Source organism: Oncorhynchus kisutch, linkage group LG10, assembly GCF_002021735.2.
Source record: "Oncorhynchus kisutch isolate 150728-3 linkage group LG10, Okis_V2, whole genome shotgun sequence".
NCBI classification, from domain to species: Eukaryota; Metazoa; Chordata; class Actinopteri; order Salmoniformes; family Salmonidae; genus Oncorhynchus; species Oncorhynchus kisutch.
The window spans coordinates 7806035-7830520 of NC_034183.2; the positions used below are offsets into that span (position 1 = coordinate 7806035).

The 24486-nt window shown below is 45.1% G+C and overlaps 1 protein-coding gene across 6 annotated transcripts in view; it reads left to right on the top strand.

Moving 5' to 3' along the window:
- Positions 1-24486, top strand: part of LOC109898230 (tight junction protein ZO-1) — a 199749-nt gene extending 175263 nt beyond the window's left edge. For 3 of the 6 annotated variants that reach the window (XM_031832986.1, XM_031832989.1, XM_031832988.1), the window contains exons 16-25: positions 241-423; positions 879-1154; positions 4073-4978; positions 6090-6181; positions 8216-8425; positions 10558-10694; positions 11945-12419; positions 18978-19189; positions 19454-19597; positions 22711-22997. In XM_031832986.1, the coding sequence (XP_031688846.1) occupies positions 241-423; positions 879-1154; positions 4073-4978; positions 6090-6181; positions 8216-8425; positions 10558-10694; positions 11945-12419; positions 18978-19189; positions 19454-19597; positions 22711-22805 (2730 nt within the window). In that variant the 3' untranslated portion in view covers positions 22806-22997. Of the gene's footprint in view, positions 1-240; positions 424-878; positions 1155-4072; positions 4979-6089; positions 6182-8215; positions 8426-10557; positions 10695-11944; positions 12420-18977; positions 19190-19453; positions 19598-22710 lie in introns of all 6 variants that reach the window. The other 3 variants (XM_031832992.1, XM_031832990.1, XM_031832991.1) reach the window with 2 other exon arrangements.

The following is a 24486-nucleotide window of genomic DNA, read 5'->3' on the forward strand; positions in this document are numbered from 1 at the left end:
GGTCTGATAATTTGACAAACTCACTTGTTGGAAAGGTGGCATCCTATGACGGTGTAAGTCACTGAGCTCTTCCGTAAGGACATTTCACTGTCACTGTTTGTCTATGGAGATTGCATGGTTGTGTTAGCTTAATCCACTAATTTGAAGGGGTGTCCACATACTTTTGTATATATAGTGTACCTCATAGAAGTTTTAAAAAGGTCTCAGTTTGTTGTAACTCCAATCTCTAAATCCCATTAGGTTGGCCTGCCCACGGAGCCAGCCATCACCCGCTCCTCAGAGCCGGTCAGAGAGGACCCGCCCGTCATCCAGGACCCCTCGTCTGGTGGTTACTCTGGATACCAGCACGCTTCTGTGACACCGTCCGACCCGGCCAACTGCATCGACCCGTCCGGTTTCAAGATGTCCGCCGCTCCTCAGCAGGTAGGAGAGGGAGGGAGGGAGGGAAGAAAAGAGAGGGAGAGGGAGCGAAGAAAAGAAGGAGGGAGGGAGGGAGGGAAGAAAAGAGAGAGGGAGGGAGGGAGGAGAGCAGGTATAGCAGTAGATGCCTCTCTGTGGGTAAAACAGGCAGAAATTACATGTGATTTGTTCTTCAGAGTGACGTTTGTGCCGCTTGTAAACAATACAAATGTGTTTGTTCCTTCACTAACCCTTTATATACTTTAGTATACACGAGGAATGTGTGTTGTAAAGCCGTCTGTTGCAAATACGCTGTATACCGCTTTCTGGCAGGTGTCAAAATGATTCCAGGAGGAGGAACATAGAGAGAAGGTTACTACGGAGACGGAGAGAGAAACTGCTGTAGTTTGTGGAGTGTTTCTGTGTTCTTCCTCTTGGCAGCCTGTTGCAATAAAATGTCTCTTAACGAACCTTCACAGCAAGACGATGCTGCTCTGGCTATTCCTTCCTCTCTGCTGCCTGCGGCGGTGGCGCCCCCTGCTGTTGAGACTGAGTCACAGCAGCCTGTGTTGCAGCTAGAGGGTATGACCCCTGACCTGGAGGAGGAGACTCCGGTTGCAGCTCCTCAGTCTGCAGACACACTCCTTAGCAGCCCCAGTCCCGCCCCTACTGAGCTAGCCCCGCCCCCAACACCACCATCACTCGAACCCCAACACCTGTCTCAATCGCCGCTCGGCCCTGGTCCTGAACCCAAGGTACTCACCTACCTACCACCACCCCAGCACCTACCTGCTACCTCACTAGAACACCTGGGCACCTGGACCGGGCCTGGGCCAGTCACGCCCTTAACTGCCCCGCCCGGTTCTCTGCCCCGCCCCCCCAGCCTGCTGTTCTGTTTGAACTTGCCTGTCTTTTTCTTCGCACACGCTTCTTTCTCCTCTGACTGGCTCTCTGTCTGCATGCCCTGCCCACGCTGTGTGACCACTGACCAGTCAGAAAGCAAGAATCTAGCCAATCGGCGTGTTTGAGGGGAGGAGTTTGGAGCAAGGCGACAATGGAGGCGCAGAATTGCTTATTTTGTCGCTTAGTTATTTGGGATGCAAGCCAAGGGGACTTGTAAAATCAGTGATTGTGCAGAATATAGTCAATCTCAAACACACACCTTGTGTGACTAAGTCAGCACCCCATTCCCTATTTAGTACTCTACTTTTGGCCAGAGCCGCCCAGGTTCTGGACAAAAGTAGTGCATTGTATAGGGAATAGGATGCGGTACATTTGGGAGTCTGACGGTGTGACCAGGATAAGAAGAACCAGCATCACCGGTTACTGTCGTCTCCTCTTCTTCCTTCTGCATGTTTTGGGTTCCTTTCTGCTTCTCTACTTATTTAACTTCTCTGACTGACTGACTTTTAGTCAAATATACCTGCAGAGGCACATGTAGATGTACTGTATGTTGTAATGCTAGTATGTAGTAGACTGTAGGTGCATAAGATGCTAAAACTGAATGTTGGTTGCACGATAAACTATGCTAACCTGCAGACAGTATTCTTGGTATTTACTAGTCTCTGTCAAAAAAGCAGTTGACTCTCCCTATTGAAAAAAAAAAAAACTAAAACTAAAACTGCATAAATGTACATCTTCCGTTGTAGTATTGACTCGTGTAGAAGTTTTAACGTTTACACAGCTTCTTCCATAGGAAGCAACTGTCTGTTACGAGATGTGCTGTCTAAAGGCTACATATCACCTGTTTTTGAAATGAAGCCGTTCAGAATAAGAAGAAAAGAATGAAAAAAACGCTATTGACAACATCATCAGGAAACGTGATTTGGTGATCAGGAGGGATTTGGACATTTTTGAGTCATTTCTTGAAAGGCTTCTTGTCAAATATACATTCAGTTCTGATGAGGAATAATTGATAAGAGAATTGCTTGTGTACTTTGCACTTTGACTTGATGTTTGTGTCATGTAATTGTTATTAGTTACTATTGATCTGTGTTCAGTCCTTATCGTCAGGTTTCAGTTGAACCTCTCTTTAATAATTCATTCCTCTCTGACTTGATTTTTTGGGGGGGATTTATTTAGTAGTTTCTGTCATTTCCTCTACTTTTATTTTTGTAATTTAAAAAATATATATTATTATTTGTTCAAAACTGTTTGAAAATGATAGTTTTCCAACTGTAGGTTTACACGTTTTCACCTTAATTTGCCATCTGTAATAATTGATACATCAGAAATCTTATTCACCCAAGCTCTGACTAGGTAGTTTACTACTATAGATAGTTCAGTAGATACCAAGCTCTGACTAGGTAGTTTACTACTATAGATAGTTCAGTAGATACCAAGCTCTGACTAGGTAGTTTACTACTATAGATAGTTCAGTAGATACCAAGCTCTGACTAGGTAGTTTACTACTATAGATAGTTCAGTAGATACCAAACTCTGACCAGGTAGTTTACTACTATAGATAGTTCAGTAGATACCAAGCTCTGACCAGGTAGTTTACTACTATAGATAGTTCAGTAGATACCAAGCTCTGACTAGGTAGTTTACTACTATAGATAGTTCAGTAGATACCAAGATCTGACCAGGTAGTTTACTACTATAGATAGTTCAGTAGATACCAAGCTCTGACCAGGTAGTTCAGTAGATACCAAGCTCTGACCAGGTAGTTCAGTAGATACCAAGCTCTGACTAGGTAGTTTACTACTATAGATAGTTCAGTAGATACCAAGATCTGACCAGGTAGTTTACTACTGCAGATAGTTCAGTAGATACCAAGCTCTGACCAGGTAGTTTACTACTATAGATAGTTCAGTAGATACCAAGCTCTGACCAGGTAGTTCAGTAGATACCAAGCTCTGACCAGGTAGTTTACTACTATAGGTAGTTCAGTAGATACCAAGCTCTGACCAGGTAGTTTACTACTATAGATAGTTCAGTAGATACCAAGCTCTGACCAGGTAGTTTACTACTATAGATAGTTCAGTAGATACCAAGCTCTGACCAGGTAGTTTACTACTATAGATAGTTCAGTAGATACCAAGCTCTGACCAGGTAGTTTACTACTATAGATAGTTCAGTAGATACCAAGCTCTGACCAGGTAGTTTACTACTATAGATAGTTCAGTAGATACCACGCTCTGACCAGGTAGTTCAGTAGATACCAAGCTCTGACCAGGTAGTTTACTACTATAGATAGTTCAGTAGATACCAAGCTCTGACCAGGTAGTTTACTACTATAGATAGTTCGGTAGATACCAAGCTCTGACTAGGTAGTTTACTACTATAGATAGTTCAGTAGATACCAAGCTCTGACCAGGTAGTTTACTACTATAGATAGTTCAGTAGATACCAAGCTCTGACCAGGTAGTTTACTACTATAGATAGTTCGGTAGATACCAAGCTCTGACTAGGTAGTTTACTACTATAGATAGTTCAGTAGATACCAAGCTCTGACCAGGTAGTTTACTACTATAGATAGTTCAGTAGATACCAAGCTCTGACCAGGTAGTTTACTACTATAGATAGTTCGGTAGATACCAAGCTCTGACTAGGTAGTTTACTACTATAGATAGTTCAGTAGATACCAAGCTCTGACCAGGTAGTTTACTACTATAGATAGTTCGGTAGATACCAAGCGCTGATGTCTGTCTTGGATGTCTCTCCCCTGCAGATGTACAAGAAGGATCTGTACAGTCTGGAGGAACCAGTGAGAGTGAACCACGGAGGCATGAAGTCGTCTCTGAGCTACACCCACCAGCCCTACCAGGACAAACAGCCATACCGCCAGTACGACCACCCGCCTTACGCCTTCTGTAGCGACAGGGGGGGCTACGCCGAACCAAAGCCTCACCAGGGGAACTTTGACTCTCACCTGCACTACGACAACCGTGTGCCTCAAAACTACGATGATGGCCGGTGGCCCCCCTACGACCAGCAGACCTCTTCTCCCCAGCCCCCGGGGTATCAGCCTGGCCCGGTCCACCAGCAGGGCTACACTCCCAGGGGGACCACCCCCTATGAGGACGGTCCCGTCAGGGACTACAGCCCCCCCCAGCCCCACTACGATGAGGCCCCGGCGGGGATGCAGGGCTATGACGGCAAGCCTCGTCACGGTAAACCTCCGGGGCCAATGCGGTATGATGAACCGTCTCTCCCGCCCTCGGCTGGCCCTTACGACGCCTGCTCTCCCTACGAGGCCGAGCCCCCTCACGGCTACTGCCTCAGCTCTCCCCGCTCCCCGGAACCCCCCAAGCAGTATTACGGAGACTCTGCTCCTGGCCGGAGACCCTCCTATAACCCGGTGCCTCCCAGTCGAGGCGGTGGCCACAACCGTGAACCTCTAATGACCTCTGACCCACCCCTTCCCCCTCACAAACCTGAGCCCTTGGCCTCTCCGGGAGAGATGGGGGTAAACGCTGGGTCCAAGCCCCTCCCTCCACCGCCCCGGGGGGAGGAGGAAAAGGACGACCCAGCCATGAAGCCCCAGTCGGTGCTCAACAGGGTCAAGATGTTTGAGAATAAGAGGTCAGTGTCTGTGGACCGGGCCAAGGAGGCTGGCGACTCCACCGTGATGAGGGTACGTCTCTTATACCACGACACGGCCAAACACCTAGAACGCATGGTTGTAATGGCTGTCTGGGGGGTCTCAGCCTGGGGTACTAGTAGCCCTGGTAGTTATAATGGATGTCTGGGGGGTCTCAGCATGGGGTACTAGTAGCCCTGGTAGTTATAATGGGTGTCTGGGGGGTCTCAGCATGGGGTACTAGTAGCCCTGGTAGTTATAATGGATGTCTGGGGGGTCTCAGCATGGGGTACTAGTAGCCCTGGTAGTTATAATGGATGTCTGGGGGGTCTCAGCCTGGGGTACTAGTAGCCCTGGTAGTTATAATGGATGTCTGGGGGGGTCTCAGCCTGGGGTACTAGTAGCCCCGGTAGTTATAATGGGTGTCTGGGGGGTCTCAGCCTGGGGTACTAGTAGCCCTGGTAGTTATAATGGATGTCTGGGGGGTCTCAGCCTATATATAACCGGTGTGAAAATGCTAGCTAGTTAGCGGTGTGCGCTAGTAGCGTTTCAATCTGTGACGTCACTCACTCTTGAGACATTGAAGTAGTTTCCCTTGCCCTGTCAGGAGCAATAGGTAACAAATCTCTGTGGGAGGCAATTGTTGATGTGTTCCGACGGTCCCTGGTTCAACTCCAGGTTGGGAGGCAAGGAGAGGAAGCAACACATCCAGAGGGGGGGGGGGGGTACTTGGAAAGAATATAAAGCAGGCCTACTGATCAGTGGCAAATCCCCCATTTGCCACTGATCAGTAGGCCTGCTTTATATTCTTCTGACAGAGTAACGTGTGATTGGGGCAACAAACCACTGATGAATGTGATTGGGATACCAGGATAACATGTGAGGTTGTGTAGTTGGTTCCCACTATAAGGCCAAGCTGTCAAGTCAAAATGGGATATATAGTACAAATTAAAGAAAATAAAACATTTTTGTTTATTTATTTTTATTTATTCTTAATTGAATGTTTGCTGACGGGGCATAAATTTAGCACTGTGATTACAGTTTGAAGAAGATACATTGTAGAACCGAGCGGTGCTTCTGACTACAACTTGACCTGATAGTGGACAACCTGGGTAGTCGTACGTTATTCTGTTTCAACCTCCCTGTGGTCTGTCTGGTGTTCCAGCCTGCGGACCTGCCCAGACCTATGACTGCACCTGATCCTGTCCCCAAAGCCAACTCCCTCAGCAACCTGGAGCAGGAGAAACCTACTTACAGGTGTGTGTATATACACACACAGCACAGCACTCTGCTCTGGTGCTCATTTTTTAATTGATTTTTTATTTTACCTTTATTTAACTAGGCAAGTCAGTTAAGAACAAATTCTTATTTTCAATGACGGCCTAGGAACAGTGGGTTAACTGCCTGTTCAGGGGCAGAACGACAGATTTGTACCTTGTCAGCTCGGGGGTTTGAACTTGCAACCTTCCGGTTACTAGTCCAACACTCTAACCACTAGGCTACCCTGCCGCCCCGCCCCTCATAACACCAGGGTTATGGGTTCAACCCCCAGAAATGATCACATACTATCCTGGAAGTCATGTTGGATCAGACTTGTGGTATATACTAAATATATATAAAGAGGCAGTGGTGAGAAAATCCACATGGTCCATTTATCACTGTCAACCCCATAGCTCCACCTAGTGGACATGTTAGACAGTGCAGCTACCAGGATGCATCAGGAAAACAGAACGCTGTAATGTGAAGACCATCTTTCTCTCTCCTGAATTGATCAGTACAGTTATCTGTCTCTCTCTCCTGTATCGACCTGTCTCTCTCCTGTATTGATCGGTACAGTGACCTGTCTCTCTCCTGTATTGATCGGTACAGTGACCTGTCTGTCTCTCCTGTATTGATCGGTACAGTGACCTGTCTGTCTCTCCTGTATTGATCGGTACAGTGACCTGTCTGTCTCTCCTGTATTGATCGGTACAGTGACCTGTCTGTCTCTCCTGTATTGATCGGTACAGTGACCTGTCTCTCTCCTGTATTGATCGGTACAGTGACCTGTCTCTCTCTCCTGTATTGATCGGTACAGTGAACTGTCTGTCTCTCCTGTATTGATCGGTACAGTGACCTGTCTGTTCCCTGTATTGATCGGTACAGTGACCTGTCTGTCTCTCCTGTATTGATCGGTACAGTGACCTGTCTGTCTCTCCTGTATTGATCGGTACAGTGACCTGTCTCTCTCCTGTACTGATCGGTACAGTGACCTGTCTCTCTCTCCTGTATTGATCGGTACAGTGAACTGTCTGTCTCTCCTGTATTGATCAGTACAGTGACCTGTCTGTGACCTGTCTGTCTCTCCTGTATTGATCGGTACAGTGACCTGTCTGTCTCTTCTGTATTGATCAGTATAGTGACCTGTCTCTCTCTCCTGTATTGATCGGTACAGTGAACTGTCTGTCTCTCCTGTATTGATCAGTACAGTGACCTGTCTGTGACCTGTCTGTCTCTCCTGTATTGATCGGTACAGTGACCTGTCTGTCTCTTCTGTATTGATCAGCACAGTGACCTGTCTGTTTCTCCTGTATTGATTGGTATAGTGACAGTCTTCTCCTGTATTGATCAGCACAGTGACCTGTCTGTTTCTCCTGTATTGATTGGTATAGTGACAGTCTTCTCCTGTATTGATCAGTATAGTGACCTGTCTCTCTCTCCTGTATTGATCAGCACAGTGACCTGTCTCTCCTGTATTGATCAGCACAGTGACCTGTCTCTCTCTTCCTCTTGTGTTTATCCATGTTTGTACTCTTGCTATTACTGTGTGGATCTGTCTGTCTGTCTGTCTGTCTGTCTGTCTGTCTGTCTGTCTGTCTGTCTGTCTGTCTGTCTGTCTGTCTGTCTGTCTGTCTGTCTGTCTGTGTTTACCCCACTGTCTCACTGTCTGTCTGTGTCTGTTTACCCATCTGTCTGTGTTTACCCCACTGTCTCACTGTCTGTCTGTGTCTGTTTACCCATCTGTCTGTGTTTACCCCACTGTCTCACTGTCTGTCTGTGTCTGTCGCTTGCTCTACTTTCTCCTGTGTGGATCTGTTGAGCTCTCTAACTGGTTATCCTGTCTCTCCCTCTACTCTGTGGAATGGATTTGTAAGTGTATCAGGGTTGGGGTCAATTCCATTTCAAGAATGTCTATATTTTTTATTGCAAATTGGAATTTGGTTTACTTTCTGAATTGACCGGAATTGAAATGTAATTGACCCCAACGTTTATCTGTGCTGCTCTCTGACTGTCCCTCCATCTCCCCCTCAGAGCCCCCGAGCCCCAGAATGCCCCTGGGTCTAAGCCCCTGGATGACGTGGCCCACTCCTCCAACCATTACGATGCTGACGAGGATGAGGAGTACTACAGGAAGCAGCTGTCCTACTTTGACCGCCGCAGCTTCGACAGCAAGACCATGAACCCCACCCCCGGGATCAACCGGTTCCCACCACAAACCCAGCTAGCTTACCCTTACAACAGGTAAACTACACTACCCATAACCCTTACAACAGGTAAACTACACTACCCATAACCCTTACAACAGGTACACTACCCATAACCCTTACAACAGGTAAACTACCCATAACCCCTACAACAGGTAAACTGCACTACCCATAACCCTTACAACAGGTACACTACCCATAACTCCTACAACAGGTACACTACACTACCCATAACCCCTACAACAGGTACACTACACTACCCATAACCCATACAACAGGTAAACTACACTACCCATAACCCTTACAACAGGTAAACTACCCATAACCCCTACAACAGGTAAACTGCACTACCCATAACCCCTACCACAGGTACACTACACTACCCATAACCCTTACAACAGGTAAACTACCCATAACCCCTACAACATGTAAACTACACTACCCATAACCCCTACCACAGGTACACTACACTACCCATAACCCGTACAATAGGTACACTACCCATAACCCCTACAACAGGTACACTACACTACCCATAACCCCTACAACAGGTACACTACACTACCCATAACCCATACAACAGGGAAACTACCCATAACCCCTACAACAGGTACACCACACTACCCATAACCCTTACAACAGGTAAACTACCCATAACCCCTACAACAGGTACACTACACTACCCATAACCCCTACAACAGGTAAACTACCCATAAGCCTTACAACAGGTAAACTACCCATAACCCCTACAACAGGTACACTACACTACCCATAACCCTTACAACAGGTACACTACCCATAACCCCTACAACAGGTAAACTACCCATAACCCCCACAACAGGTACACTACACTACCCATAACCCTTACAACAGGTAAACTACCCATAACCCCTACAACAGGTAAACTACCCATAACCCCTACAACAGGTACACTACACTACCCATAACCCCTACAACAGGTAAACTACCCATAACCCCTACAACAGGTAAACTACCCATAACCCCTACAACAGGTATACTACCCATAACCCCTACAACAGGTACACTACACTACCCATAACCCTTACAACAGGTAAACTACCCATAACCCCTACAACAGGTACACTACACTACCCATAACCCCTACCACAGGTACACTCACTACCCATAACCCCTACAATAGGTACACTACACTACCCATAACCCCTACAACAGGTACACTACACTACCCATAACCCCTACAACAAGTAAACTACACTACCCATAACCCCTACCACAGGTACACTCACTACCCATAACCCTTACAACAGGTACACTCACTACCCATAACCCTTACAACAGGTACACTCACTACCCATAACCCTTACAACAGGTACACTACCCATAACCCCTACAACAGGTGCACTACACTACCCATAACCCCTACCACAAGTACACTACACTACCCATAACCCTTACAACAGGTACACTCACTACCCATAACCGTTACAACAGGTACACTACCCATAACCCCTACAACAGGTACACTACCCATAACCCCTACAACAGGCACACTACACTACCCATAACCCCTACAACAGGCACACTGCACTACCCATAACCCCTACAACAGGCACACTGCACTACCCATAACCCCTACAACAGGCACACTGCACTACCCATAACCCCTACAACAGGCACACTACACTACACTACCCATAACCCCATACAACAGGTACACTACACTACCCATAACCCCATACAACAGGTACACTACACTACCCATAACCCCATACAACAGGTACACTACACTACCCATAACCCCATACAACAGGTACACTACACTACCCATAACCCCATACAACAGGTACACTACACTACCCATAACCCCTACAACAGGCACACTGCACTACCCATAACCCCTACAACAGGTAAACTACACTACTCAACCCCTACAACACGACCCAAATCAATGCCCAGCCCCAAGGCACATGTGTACTGTAGATCTGAGAGGGGAAGTACAATCAATATGGTCAGAGATCAGGCTGACTGTCAGCATTTTGAGGGGATCATGTCCTGAGGCAGAACTGCTAATCTTCATCGCATAATGAGTTATTGGAGATTCAAGGTGACACTGATTAGTAGATTAAATGATTCTTCACAATTCCACTGCAATGATCTTAAACACTTTCTGTCGTATCTGTGTTTTAGGGCGGAGTCTGTGGAGAAGGTGAGTCCGGTAGAGAAGAGGTACGAGCCCCTCCCCCAGATCAGTCCTGTCTCCCAGTACGGACCCCCCAGCCCTGCCGTACCACCCAACAGCCTGCCCAAACTCACCACCAATGATGGTAACGAACCATGATAATGTCATGTAGCCTTTTTAATCCAGCAAAGTACTGACAATTCACTTGTGATTTTCTGGTGGCTACTAAAAGCATCTCTACCATGTAATAGTGTGGTAGACTTGTGGCTGTATAGACATGTAAAAGCCTGAATCTAGGCTGTATCACGGTGGTCACATCCCTTCCCCTCTCTCTCTAATGAACTCACATCCCTTCCCCTCTCTCTCTCTAGTGAACTCACATCCCTTCCCCTCTCTCTCTAGTGAACTCACATCCCTTCCCCTCTCTCTCTAGTGAACTCACATCCCTTCCCCTCTCTCTCTAGTGAACTCATATCCCTCTCTCTCTAGTGAACTCACGTCCCTCTCTCTCTAGTGAACTCACATCCCACTCTCTCTAGTGAACTCACATCCCTTCCCCTCTCTCTAGTGAACTCACATCCCTTCCCCTCTCTCTAGTGAACTCACATCCCTTCCCCTCTCTCTAGTGAACTCACATCCCTTCCCCTCTCTCTAGTGAACTCACATCCCTCCCACTCTCTCTAGTGAACTCACATCCCACTCTCTCTAGTGAACTCACATCCCTTCCCCTCTCTCTAGTGAACTCACATCCCTTCCCATCTCTAGTGAACTCACATCCCTTCCCATCTCTAGTGAACTCACATCCCTCTCTCTCTAGTGAACTCACATCCCTCTCTCTCTAGTGAACTCACATCCCTCTCTCTCTAGTGAACTCACATCCCTCTCTCTCTAGTGAACTCACATCCCTCTCTCTCTAGTGAACTCACATCCCTCTCTCTCTAGTGAACTCACATCCCTCTCTCTCTAGTGAACTCACATCCCTTCCCCTCTCTCTAGTGAACTCACATCCCTCTCTCTAGTGAACTCACTTCCCTTCCCATCTCTAGTGAACTCACATCCCTACCCCTCTCTCTAGTGAACTCACATCCCTTCCCCTCTCTCTAGTGAACTCACATCCCTTCCCCTCTCTCTAGTGAACTCACATCCCTTCCCCTCTCTCTAGTGAACTCACATCCCTTCCCCTCTCTCTAGTGAACTCACATCCCTCTCTCTCTAGTGAACTCACATCCCTCTCTCTCTAGTGAACTCACATCCCTCTCTCTCTAGTGAACTCACATCCCTCCCTCTCTAGTGAACTCACATCCCTCTCTCTAGTGAACTCACATCCCTCTCTCTCTAGTGAACTCACATCCCTCTCTCTCTAGTGAACTCACATTCCTTCCCCTCTCTCTCTAGTGAACTCACAGCCCGACAATCTCCTCAGCGCCTCTCCCAAACACGATCTCTCCGGCCTTCGCCCCTCTACCCTCCAGGATCTCCCCTCCCAGCCCTACCTGGCCCAGAGGTCCCCAGTGGGGGTTAACGGCACCGACGCACCCCCCAAAACCCCTGGAACCACCCCCACCCCACAAAGCTACAACCGATATGTCCCTAAGCCTTACACCTCCTCGGCCCGGCCCTTCGAGAGGAAGTTTGAGAGCCCCAAGTTCAACCACAACCTCCTCCCCAACGACCTCCTGATCAGTAGCAGCAACCCCAAACCCAGTGTGGTCAACAACAACAGCAGGACCAAGCCGCCGCTGTCTCCTCAGGCCCTGGACCACGACAGTGGACTGGACACGTTCACACGCACCATGGACAACAGGGGGCCCAAGTACCAGCAGCACAACAACTTAGTCAACAATGCTGTTCCCAAGGCCATACCTGTCAGGTAAGGATATGGAGGGGCTCAAACCCTGGTCAGGTGACTGTTAACGGTTATCCCAAGAGTTCCGAACCTCTTGACAAGGTGTTTGTTTGGCAAGGTTGTTCCAATATGGTCATTTAGCAGGTTCCTCGTTGTTATGCCTCTAGCCCCAGCCTCCCGACACCCACAAACGGTACATACAGTACTCATTAAATCACTGGAACATCCGCAACATCATACAGGCACTGGCCATATTTACGGATGTACTAAATCATGGTTCTGAGTTCTGACCTTGTCGTGACCTCTGTGAGTGTTACTCTGCTTCTGTGGTGGAGGACTCCTTTAGCTCCGCCTACAGCTCTGCCTTTAGCTCTGCCTCTCTTCCCCATATACCAAAACACTCATTACCTGTCTTCCATATACCAAAACACTCATTACCTGTCTTCCATATACCAAAACACTCATTACCTGTCTTCCATACCCCAAAACACTCATTACCTGTCTTGAACGTCATATATAAGCAATGGCAATAATTATACATCTGAGGAAGCATGTTTATGACCTTGTAGGGTTATGTAGAGGCCTGGTTATGTAGCAGGTTTATGTAGGGACCTGGTTATGTAGCAGGTTTATGTAGGTACCTGGTTATGTAGCAGGGCTATGTAGGGCCTGGTTATGTAGGGCCTGGTTATGTAGGGGCCTGGTTATGTAGGGACCTGGTTATGTAGAGGCCTGGTTATGTAGAGGCCTGGTTATGTAGAGGCCTGGTTATTTTTTATTTTATTTTTATTTTACCTTTATTTAACCAGGCAAGTCAGTTAAGAACAAATTCTTATTTTCAATGACGGCCTGGGAACAGTGGGTTAACTGCCTGTTCAGGGGCAGAACGACAGATTTGTACCTTGTCAGCTCGGGGGTTTGAACTCACAACCTTCCGGTTACTAGTCCAACGCTCTAACCACTAGGCTACCCTGCCGCCCCGTTATGTAGGGGCCTGTTTATGTAGAGGCCTGGTTATGTAGAGGCCTGGTTATGTAGCAGGTTTATGTAGAGGCCTGGTTATGTAGCAGGTTTATGTAGGTACCTGGTTATGTAGCAGGGTTATGTAGAGGCCTGGTTATGTAGAGGCCTGGTTATGTAGGGGCCTGGTTATGTAGGGACCTGGTTATGTAGAGGCCTGGTTATGTAGGGACCTGGTTATGTAGCAGGGTTATGTAGAGGCCTGGTTATGTAGGGACCTGGTTATGTAGGGGCCTGGTTATGTAGGGGCCTGGTTATGTGGGGCCTGGTTATGTAGGGACCTGGTTATGTAGGGGCCTGGTTATGTAGGGGCCTGGTTATGTAGGGACCTGGTTATGTAGCAGGGTTATGTAGAGGTCTGGTTATGTAGGGGCCTGGTTATGTAGGGACCTGGTTATGTAGGGACCTGGTTATGTAGGGACCTGGTTATGTAGAGGCCTGGTTATGTAGGGACCTGGTTATGTAGCAGGGCTATGTAGGTACCTGGTTATGTAGAGGCCTGGTTATGTAGAGGCCTGGTTATGTAGGGACCTGGTTATGTAGAGGCCTGGTTATGTAGCAGGGTTATGTAGAGGCCTGGTTATGTAGCAGGGTTATGTAGGGGCCTGGTTATGTAGCAGGGTTATGTAGGGACCTGGTTATGTAGCAGGGTTATGTAGGGACCTGGTTATGTAGGGGCCTGGTTATGTAGCGGCCTGGTTATGTAGGGGCCTGGTTATGTAGCAGGGTTATGTAGGGACCTGGTTATGTAGGGGCCTGGTTATGTAGGGGCCTGGTTATGTAGCAGGGTTATGTAGGGGCCTGGTTATGTAGCAGGGTTATGTAGGGACCTGGTTATGTAGCAGGGTTATGTTGGGACCTGGTTATGTAGGGACCTGGTTATGTAGCAGGGTTATGCAGGGACCTGGTTATGTAGGGACCTGGTTATGTAGCAGGTTTATGTAGGGACCTGGTTATGTAGGGACCTGGTTATGTAGCAGGTTTATGTAGGGACCTGGTTATGTAGCAGGGTTATGCAGGGACCTGGTTATGTAGGGGCCTGGTTATGTAGCAGGGTTATGTTGTGGCCTGGTTATGTAGAGGCCTGGTTATGTAAGGACCTGGTTATGTAGGGACCTGGTTATGTAGGGACCTGGTTATGTAGCAGGGTTATGTAGGGGCCTGGTTATGTAGCAGGGTTATGTAGGGACCTGGTTATGTAGGGGCCTGGTTATGTAGCAGGGTTATGTAAGGGCCTGGTTATGTAGCAGGGTTATGTAGGGACCTGGTTATGTAGCAGGGTTATGTTGGGACCTGGTTATGTAGGGACCTGGTTATGTAGCAGGGTTATGCAGGGACCTGGTTATGTAGCAGGTTTATGTAGGGACCTGGTTATGTAGCAGGTTTATGTAGGGGTCTGGTTATGTAGCAGGGTTATGTTGTGGCCTGGTTATGGAGCAGGGTTATGTAGGGCCTGGTTATGTAGCAGGGTTATGTAGAGGCCTGGTTATGTAGCAGGTTTATGTAGGGGCCTGGTTATGTAGTGGCCTGGTTATGTAGCAGGGTTATGTAGGGGCCTGGTTATGTAGGGGCCTGGTTATGTAGAGGCCTGGTTATGTAGCAGGGTTATGAAGGGGCCTGGTTATGTAAAGGCCTGGTTATGTAAGGACCTGGTTTTGTAGCAGGGTTATGTAGGGGCCTGGTTATGTAGCAGGGTTATGTAGGGCCTGGTTATGTAGCAGGGTCATGTTGTGGCCTGGTTATGTAGCAGGTTTATGTAGGGGCCTGGTTATGTAGCAGGGTTATGTAGGGGCCTGGTTATGTAGCAGGGTTATGTTGTGGCCTGGTTTTGTAGCAGGGTTATGTTGTTGCCTGGTTATGTAGGGACCTGGTTATGTAGCAGGGTCATGTTGTGGCCTGGTTATGTAGCAGGGTTATGTTGTGGCCTGGTTATGTAGGGACCTGGTTATGTATGTTCTATACAGTATAGATAGTAACTAACTCTCTACCCCAGTATTCTATACAGTATAGATAGTAACTAACTCTCTACCCCAGTGTTCTATACAGTATAGATAGTAACTACCTCTCTACCCCAGTTACTATCTATACTGTATAGAACACTGTATCTCACTGATCATCCCTAAAGCCAACACCTCATTTGGCCGCCTTTCGTTCCAGTACTCTGCTGCCTGTGACTGGAACGAATTGCAAAAATCGCTGAAGTTGGAGACTTTCATCTCCCTCACCAACTTCAAACATCAGCTATCTGAGCAGCTAACCGATCGCTGCAGCTGTACATAGTCTATTGGTAAATAGCCCACCCTTTTCACCTACCTCATCCCCGTACTGTTTTTATTTATTTACTTTTCTGCTCTTCTGCACACCAATATCTCTACCTGTACATGACCATCTGATCTTTTATCACTCCAGTGTTAATCTGCAAAATTGTAATTATTTGCCTACCTCCTCATGCCTTTTGCACACATTGTATATAGACCCCCCCTTCGTTTTCTACTGTGTTATTGACTTGTTAATTGTTTACTCCATGTGTAACTCTTTGTTGTATGCTCACACTGCTATGCTTTATCTTGGCCAGGTCGCAGTTGTAAATGAGAACTTGTTCTCAACTAGCCTACCTGGTTAAATAAAGGTGTTCTCAACTAGCCTACCTGGTTAAATAAAGGTGTTCTCAACTAGCCTACCTGGTTAAATAAAGGTGTTCTCAACTAGCCTACCTGGTTAAATAAAGGTGTTCTCAACTAGCCTACCTGGTTAAATAAAGGTGTTCTCAACTAGCCTACCTGGTTAAATAAAGGTGTTCTCAACTAGCCTACCTGGTTAAATAAAGGTGTTCTCAACTAGCCTACCTGGTTAAATAAAGGTGTTCTCAACTAGCCTACCTGGTTAAATAAAGGTGTTCTCAACTAGCCTACCTGGTTAAATAAAGGTGTTCTCAACTAGCCTACCTGGTTAAATAAAGGTGTTCTCAACTAGCCTACCTGGTTAAATAAAGGTGTTCTCAACTAGCCTACCTGGTTAAATAAAGGTGTTCTCAACTAGCCTACCTGGTTAAATAAAGGTGAAATAAAAAAAATAAAAAAAATAAAGAGAGGTAGTTACTATCTATACTGTATAGAACACTAACTCTCTACCCCAGTGTTCTATACAGTATAGATAGTAACTACCTCTCTACCCCAGTGTTCTATACAGTATAGATAGTAACTAACTCTCTACCCCAGTGTTCTATACAGTATAGATAGTAACTACCTCTCTACCCCAGTGTTCTATACAGTATAGATAGTAACTAACTCTCTACCCCAGTGTTCTATACAGTATAGATAGTAACTACCTCTCTACCCCAGTGTTCTATACAGTATAGATAGTAACTAACTCTCTACCCCAGTGTTCTATACAGTATAGATAGTAACTACCTCTCTACCCCAGTGTTCTATACAGTATAGATAGTAACTAACTCTCTACCCCAGTGTTCTATACAGTATAGATAGTAACTAACTCTCTACCCCAGTGTTCTATACAGTATAGATAGTAACTAACTCTCTACCCCAGTGTTCTATACAGTATAGATAGTAACTAACTCTACCCCAGTGTTCTATACAGTATAGATAGTAACTAACTCTACCCCAGTGTTCTATACAGTATAGATAGTAACTAACTCTACCCCAGTGTTCTATACAGTATAGATAGTAACTAACTCTCTACCCCAGTGTTCTATACAGTATAGATAGTAACTAACTCTCTACCCCAGTTTCTATACAATATAGATAGTAACTACCTCTCTACCCCAGTGTTCTATACAGTATAGATAGTAACTAACTCTACCCCAGTGTTCTATACAGTATAGATAGTAACTAACTCTCTACCCCAGTGTTCTATACAGTATAGATAGTAACTAACTCTCTACCCCAGTGTTCTATACAGTATAGATAGTAACTAACTCTACCCCAGTGTTCTATACAGTATAGATAGTAACTAACTCTACCCCAGTGTTCTATACAGTATAGATAGTAACTAACTCTACCCCAGTGTTCTATACAGTATAGATAGTAACTAACTCTCTACCCCAGTGTTCTATACAGTATAGATAGTAACTAACTCTCTACCCCAGTGTTCTATACAGTATAGATAGTAACTAACTCTACCCCAGTGTTCTATACAGTATAGATAGTAACTAACTCTACCCCAGTGTTCTATACAGTATAGATAGTAACTAACTCTACCCCAGTGTTCTATACAGTATAGATAGTAACTAACTCTACCCCAGTTCTATACAGTATAGATAGTAACTAACTCTACCCCAGTGTTCTATACAGTATAGATAGTAACTAACTCTACCCCAGTGTTCTATACAGTATAGATAGTAACTAACTCTCTACCCCAGTGTTCTATACAGTATAGATAGTAACTAACTCTACCCCAGTGTTCTATACAGGATAGATAGTAACTAACTGTCACGTAGAGTAGGCCAGATGGCTAAACTGGATAACCTAACCTCTATAAAAATAAAAAGATGGCAGAACCGCAAAAGTTCTTCTGTGCAAAGGTGTTTATTTACAAGTGATTCCGGAACAGAAAACAACAGTACTGCCATCAACGTCTACCTTATGGGACAGCTTAACAACAATGCTGCCCCATCCACAGCTCAATCCAAAAAATCCCCCTTAGAGACTGGAGAGAGGCTCCTTTTGTAGGGCTAGCCCCTCCCCTCAGAACAATTAACCCTAATTAATTAATCAATTAACAATACAAACCTACATTTTCCATGAACTAAACATACTAAAGGATATACATTGCAACACGGTTTTAAACAAGATCACAACATAACATTTACAACATTACATCACTACTGACAATATCTTTCAATATGCCCATATGCATTAATGAGCCATTTGGGACAGGCACTATAAAGCCAACCCAATTCCCTTAGCTCGGGTCCTTTTCCAGCATACCCAGAAGCTACAGAGATGGAGAGAGAGGAACAGAACAAACAAACAATGCGCTCATCCACAACATTGATAAGTATAATAATTATTGTATCTCTCAAATATGAACATTGACAAGTGTGAAATGCATGCACCAAGACAGAAGTTAAATTGTGTGTCGACCCACATTGTTAACTTATGGTATAATGGCGCAGGGAGGAGTGATGAATATGTGTGTGCGTTAAAGAACCAAATGCTGCCCGCGGCCAGTGACGGACTTCTACGTCACACTAACTCTACCCCAGTGTTCTATACAGTATAGATAGTAACTAACTCTCTACCCCAGTGTTCTATACAGTATAGATAGTAACTACCTCTCTACCCCAGTGTTCTATACAGTATAGATAGTAACTACCTCTCTACCCCAGTGTTCTATACAGTATAGATAGTAACTACCTCTCTACCCCAGTGTTCTATACAGTATAGATAGTAACTAACTCTACCCCAGTGTTCTATACAGTATAGATAGTAACTAACTCTACCCCAGTGTTCTATACAGTATAGATAGTAACTAACTCTACCCCAGTTCTATACAGTATAGATAGTAACTAACAGTCACAACTCTCTCTCCTCTCGACCCCAGTGTTCTGGAGGATGACGAGGAGGATGAAGGTCACACAGTGGTGGCCACGGCCCGGGGGATCTTCAACTGTAACGGCGGGGTGCTGAGCTCCATCGAGACGGGAGTCAGCATCATCATCCCCCAGGGAGCCATCCCCGACAGCATAGAACAGGAGATCTATTTCAAGGTCTGTCGGGACAACAGCATCCTGCCCCCCCTGGATAAGGAGAAAGGTATGTGTCTAGTGTTTTCTTAATCACTATGCCCGCTGGATAGTACATCTTACTCTTGTTGCTCTAGCAGAAGTGCTGCCAACTCAGGACCCTGGAGACAAGGGTTCGATCCCCTTGGTCCATCTCGATCTTCCATCCCTTTCAACTGTCTTCCCCCTTTTCTCAAGATCTGTCTATCTTAAATATGAAAGGAGAGCAGAATTCCATTCTCCTAAAGACAAAATAGAAAAATATATAATTCTTGCCTCTGTCTATTCCATCCAGGAGAGACCCTGCTCAGCCCTCTGGTGATGTGTGGGCCTCACGGTCTTCAGTTCCTGAAGCCGGTGGAACTGCGTCTACCTCACTGTGCGTCTATGACCCCAGATGGTTGGTCTTTTGCTCTAAAATCCTCCGACTCCTCGTCGGGTACGCTGTCCTCTATCTGTCCTTTTGGGGGTTGAGTCGGGGCTTCAAATGGCTTGTGTGATTGGTTGGGGGTTGGGTCGGTGTTTCGGGTGGCCTGTGTGATTGGTTGGTGTTGTGATTGAGGAGGGGTCACCATAGAGTTGGATAAGAGTACATTTGATAAGGGGTGGGCTGTGATTCCAACTCTATGGGTGTCGCTGGGGAGCGAATTTCCAGTCAGGTAAATGGAAATTCCAAGTCAACAATTGTAATATTTTTTGAAACTATTGAAATGGATTTGACCCCAACCCTGCAAAAGAGAGATCTGGCTTGTTCATCGTCTTTATCACTCATCTACTGGTTTCCATTTTCTAGTCACAACATGGGATTTTGTAACAATCTGAACATTTGTATCACCTAATTAGTTATTTCCCACAGTAGTTACAATGTGAGGATTATGAAAATAGCCTGTGTTGTTGTTGCACCGAACATACACTACCGTTCAGAAGTTTGGGGTCACTTTCCTGGTTTTCCATGAAATTAGTTGCAAAATGAATCAGAAATATAGTCAAAACATTGACAAGGTTATAAATAATGATTTTTAATTGAAATAATAATTGTGTCCTTCAAACTTTTCTTTCGTCAAAGAATCCTCCATTTGCAGAAATTATAGCCTAGCAGACCTTTGACATTCTAGTTGTCAATTTGTTGAGGTAATCTGAAGAGATTTCACCCCATGCTTCCTGAAGCACCTCCCACAAGTTGGATTGTCTTGATGGGCACTTCTTACGTACCATACGGTCAAGCTGCTCCCACAACAGCTCAATAGGGTTGAGATCCGGTGACTGTGCTGGCCACTCCATTATAGACAGAATACCAGCTGACTGCTTCTTCCCTAAATAGTTATTGCATAGTGTCGTGGAGAATCGTGTCAGAAATATAATACTCTAACAAGAACTTGTGAATTCAATATAGACTTTAATACAAAGTAGCATAACTGAGCCCCTCCATGGAAGGACCCTATCCAAACATAACAGAGCCAAGCCCCTCCATGGAAAGACCCCATCACTAATGTAACAGGGCCGAGCCCCTCCATGGAAGGACCCTATCACTAATGTAACAGAGCCAAGCCCCTCCATGGAAGGACCCTATCACTAATGTAACAGAGCTGAGCCCCTCCATGGAAGGACCCTATCACTAATGTAACAGAGCTGAGCCCCTCCATGGAAGGACCCTATCACTAATGTAACAGAGCCAAGCCCCTCCATGGAAGGACCCTCTCACACAACAGGGCCGAGCCCCTCCATGGAAGGACCCTCTCACAAACATAACAGAGCTGAGCCCCTCCATGGAAGGACCCCATCACAAACATAACAGAGCCTCCATGGAAGGACCCTATCACAAACATAACAGGGCCGAGCCCCTCCATGGAAAGAGACTTAACTTATCACATTAGAGTCCTGCCTCTAGGATTCTGTCTTTGCATAACATATAGAGTCCCCCCCCCCCCCCCCCTCTATATGAAAATAGCTTCCCTTGACCATTCTCCATTATTTTTATTTTCATCTCAGAGCTTGCTTGTTCACACCCACTAACGCTCATATCTGCTTTTGGTTAGGTTATAATGATGGTAGAACTCCTTTCACATTCTAAAAATAATGCATGCATTGCATGCTTATGTTTCACGTGTTAGTCATCAGTTATCTTGCTTCCATCCTGCTGACCAATAGTGCGTCCAGCTGTCATAAATGTACGTATGGCCTGTTCCCTTTCAGAAATAGAGTATAGGCTGGGTGTCATCTTCTCTTAATGTGTATGTCCTTGCTTCTTCAGCCTGGCAACTAGACCTATTTTATATTTAATGCTTAGCTCCCACAATAGTTTGGAGCTGTGCTTTGGTTCATTGTCCTGCTGTAGGAGGAAATTGGCTCCAATTAAGCGCCGTCCACAGGGTATGGCATGGCGTTGGAAAATGGAGTGATAGCCTTCCTTCATCAAGATCCATTTTACCCTGAACAAATCTCCCACTTTACCACCACCAAAGCACCCCCAGACCATCACATTGCCTCCACCATGCTTGACAGATGGCGTCAAGCACTCCTCTAGCATCTTTTCATTTTTTATGCGTCTCATGAATGTTCTTCTTTGTGATCCAAACTCTTCAAACTTCCATAACACTTCTTTCCAATCTTCCTCTGTCCTGTGTCTGTTATTTTGCCCATCTTAATCTTTTCTTTTTATTGGCCAGTCTGAGATATGACTTTTTCTTTGCAACTCTGCCTAGAAGGCCAGCATCCCGCAGTGGCCTCTTCACTGTTGACGTTGAGACTGGTATTTTGCACATACTACTTAATGAAGCTGCGAGTTGAGGACTTGTGAGGCGTCTGTTTCTCAAACTAGACACTCGAATGTTCTTGTTCAGTTGTGCACCGGGGCCTCCCACTCCTCTTTCTATTCTGGTTAGGGCCAGTTTGTGCTGTTCTGTGAAGGGAGTAGTACACAGCATTGTAAGAGATCTTCAGTTTTTTGGCAATTTCTCGCATGGAAGCCTTCATTTCTCAGAGCAAGAATAGACTAACGAGTTTCAGAAGAAAGTTATTTGTTTCTGGCCATTTTGAGCCTGTAATCGAACCTACAAATCCTGATTCTCCAGATTCTCAACTCGTCTAAAGAAGGCTAGTTTTATACCTTCTTTGTTAGCACAGCTGAAAACTGTTATGCTGATTAATTGCAAAAGGGTTTTCTAATGATCAATTAGCCTTTTAAAATTATAAACTTAGATTAGCTAACACGACGTGCCATTGGAACACAGAAATGATAATGGGCCTCTGTACGCCTATGTCGATATTCTATAAAAACAAATCTACCGTTTCCAGCTACAATAGTCATTTACAACATTAACCATGTCTACACTGTGCTTCTGATTCATTTCATGTTATTTTAATGGCAAAAAAATTGCGCTGCACGTACATTCCTCACACACAATATACATGATGATTTTTTTGTGTCAGTTCTCGTCAGCGTATGCTGTTATTTACGGCCTTAAACAAATGGAAAGAACAGCACAATAAGACAACCAACCAACCCGACCGACTGACCATTAACTGTGTTCCTGTTTCTCTTAATTCCTTCAGGTGACTCCAAGACATGGCAGAACAAGTCTCTCCCAGGAGACCCCAACTACCTGGTGGGAGCCAACTGTGTGTCTGTGCTCATTGACCACTTCTGAACATAAGAGGGAGACAGCTGGCCTGTTACTGAATGTGTTAGATCAGGGGGCAGCCACAGACTGAAACATTGCCCTCCTCTCCTGCTGCTGTCCTCCTCCCAGGCAGCAGGGGACAGCACTGCTTGACTTGAAGCACGAACTTGATTCTTGAATATTGAACATTGATGCATCGTTTACTGCGCCCCCCCCCCCCCCCCCCCCCCCCCCCCCCACAAAAAAAACTCAGCAAGGTAGGAGGCCCATTGAAGTCGGAGGAGTCTCAACGCAGCATCCTATCCCGGTGCTGTGCCCCCCCCCCTTTTTTTTGGTGCTTTAACTAAAGGCTTGCAAAAAATAAAAACTTTTAAAAACTAAAATATAATATATTTAAAAAATTGAGCTGTTGTTGGAATGCATGAACAGACTGACTGAAGAATAATCTCATTTTGAAATTCTTTGCCTTTGTTTTTTTTCTCTTTTAAACCAAGTCTGAGCAAATTGCAAGAAAAATAACATTTTTGAAAAAAATTCTAGATAAGGAGAATTCTTGAAAAAAATAATAATAATTTGAATAATTGCACCGAAAATGTTCCAATTTAATGTATGCACTCACAAACAGAAAAGTCAATATATGCAAAAAAACACTTCTTTGTTTGTGAGGTTGTCTGTGGTCATGCGTTTCTCTCTTGAAGGATAGCTAAGGACTTGCAGATGAGCTCATCTCAACAAGGGTTATGAAGGGAAGATTGGAGATGAAGTACTGTAGGCATCGTTTATGAAGGTATAGTATTGGCATTGGATGCACCCCTGTTTGGTTGGTCAAATGGACTTTCTCTCTCCATGTTTAGAAGAAGTGAATCTTTTGTAGTTATGTTTTACCGTAGATAAATGTAACTGACTTGATTTGACAAACTCCTGCAGCGGTCTACATCTCTATGCATGTGCTATGACTCAGGTCCAGAAGCCTGCTTACTACTAAGTTCAAACACAGTCCCATCTTACACTGCAAGCAGTGCTGCCTTATCTGCATTAGTAACTTTTTTTTTTTTCAGTATAAAGAATTACTTAAAAACTGATTTTTAAGTTGTAGTGATTGATCAATTATGGAAGTAAAAATGAAAATAAAAAAAAGCATTTCTCTGCATTTTCAACCCATTATATCAGTGAACTTGGATTTAGCATACAATAATATTTGAGGCTGATGAAGCAGTAATGCTTTCTTTTCCTGCTATGCATATTGAAGTTTGAGAAAATTACTACAAACAAAAACATGTTTAAATTGTGGCTGTACATAATGCTAGCAAATGGCCTTGGTTCGCTGTAAATTAACTTTTCTACATTTGTTATTTTGTTTTATAATGTTTCTTAAAAAAAAAAAAAAGAGAGAAAGTGATGATTTAATTGGTTGTGTATTCTGGTTATACATGCCTACCGTGAGCCTTGGAACTGACCTACAGTAAGCAGGAATAAAATCCAACTTTTCTACCATCATACATACCCCCACACAACACTACTACTTAAAAGGAATTTCTAACAATCAGAAAAAAAAAGAAAAAAAATCTTATTTACAAAAAAAAAAAAAATGAAAAAAAGTGCTTGGTTTAAATCATTTTAAAAGATCTGTACTTGAGGGGACCTGCTTTAAGGAGTGGTCCGTTCCTCTATTTGTGATGCTGGAACCTACATTCTATTGAAATGTATT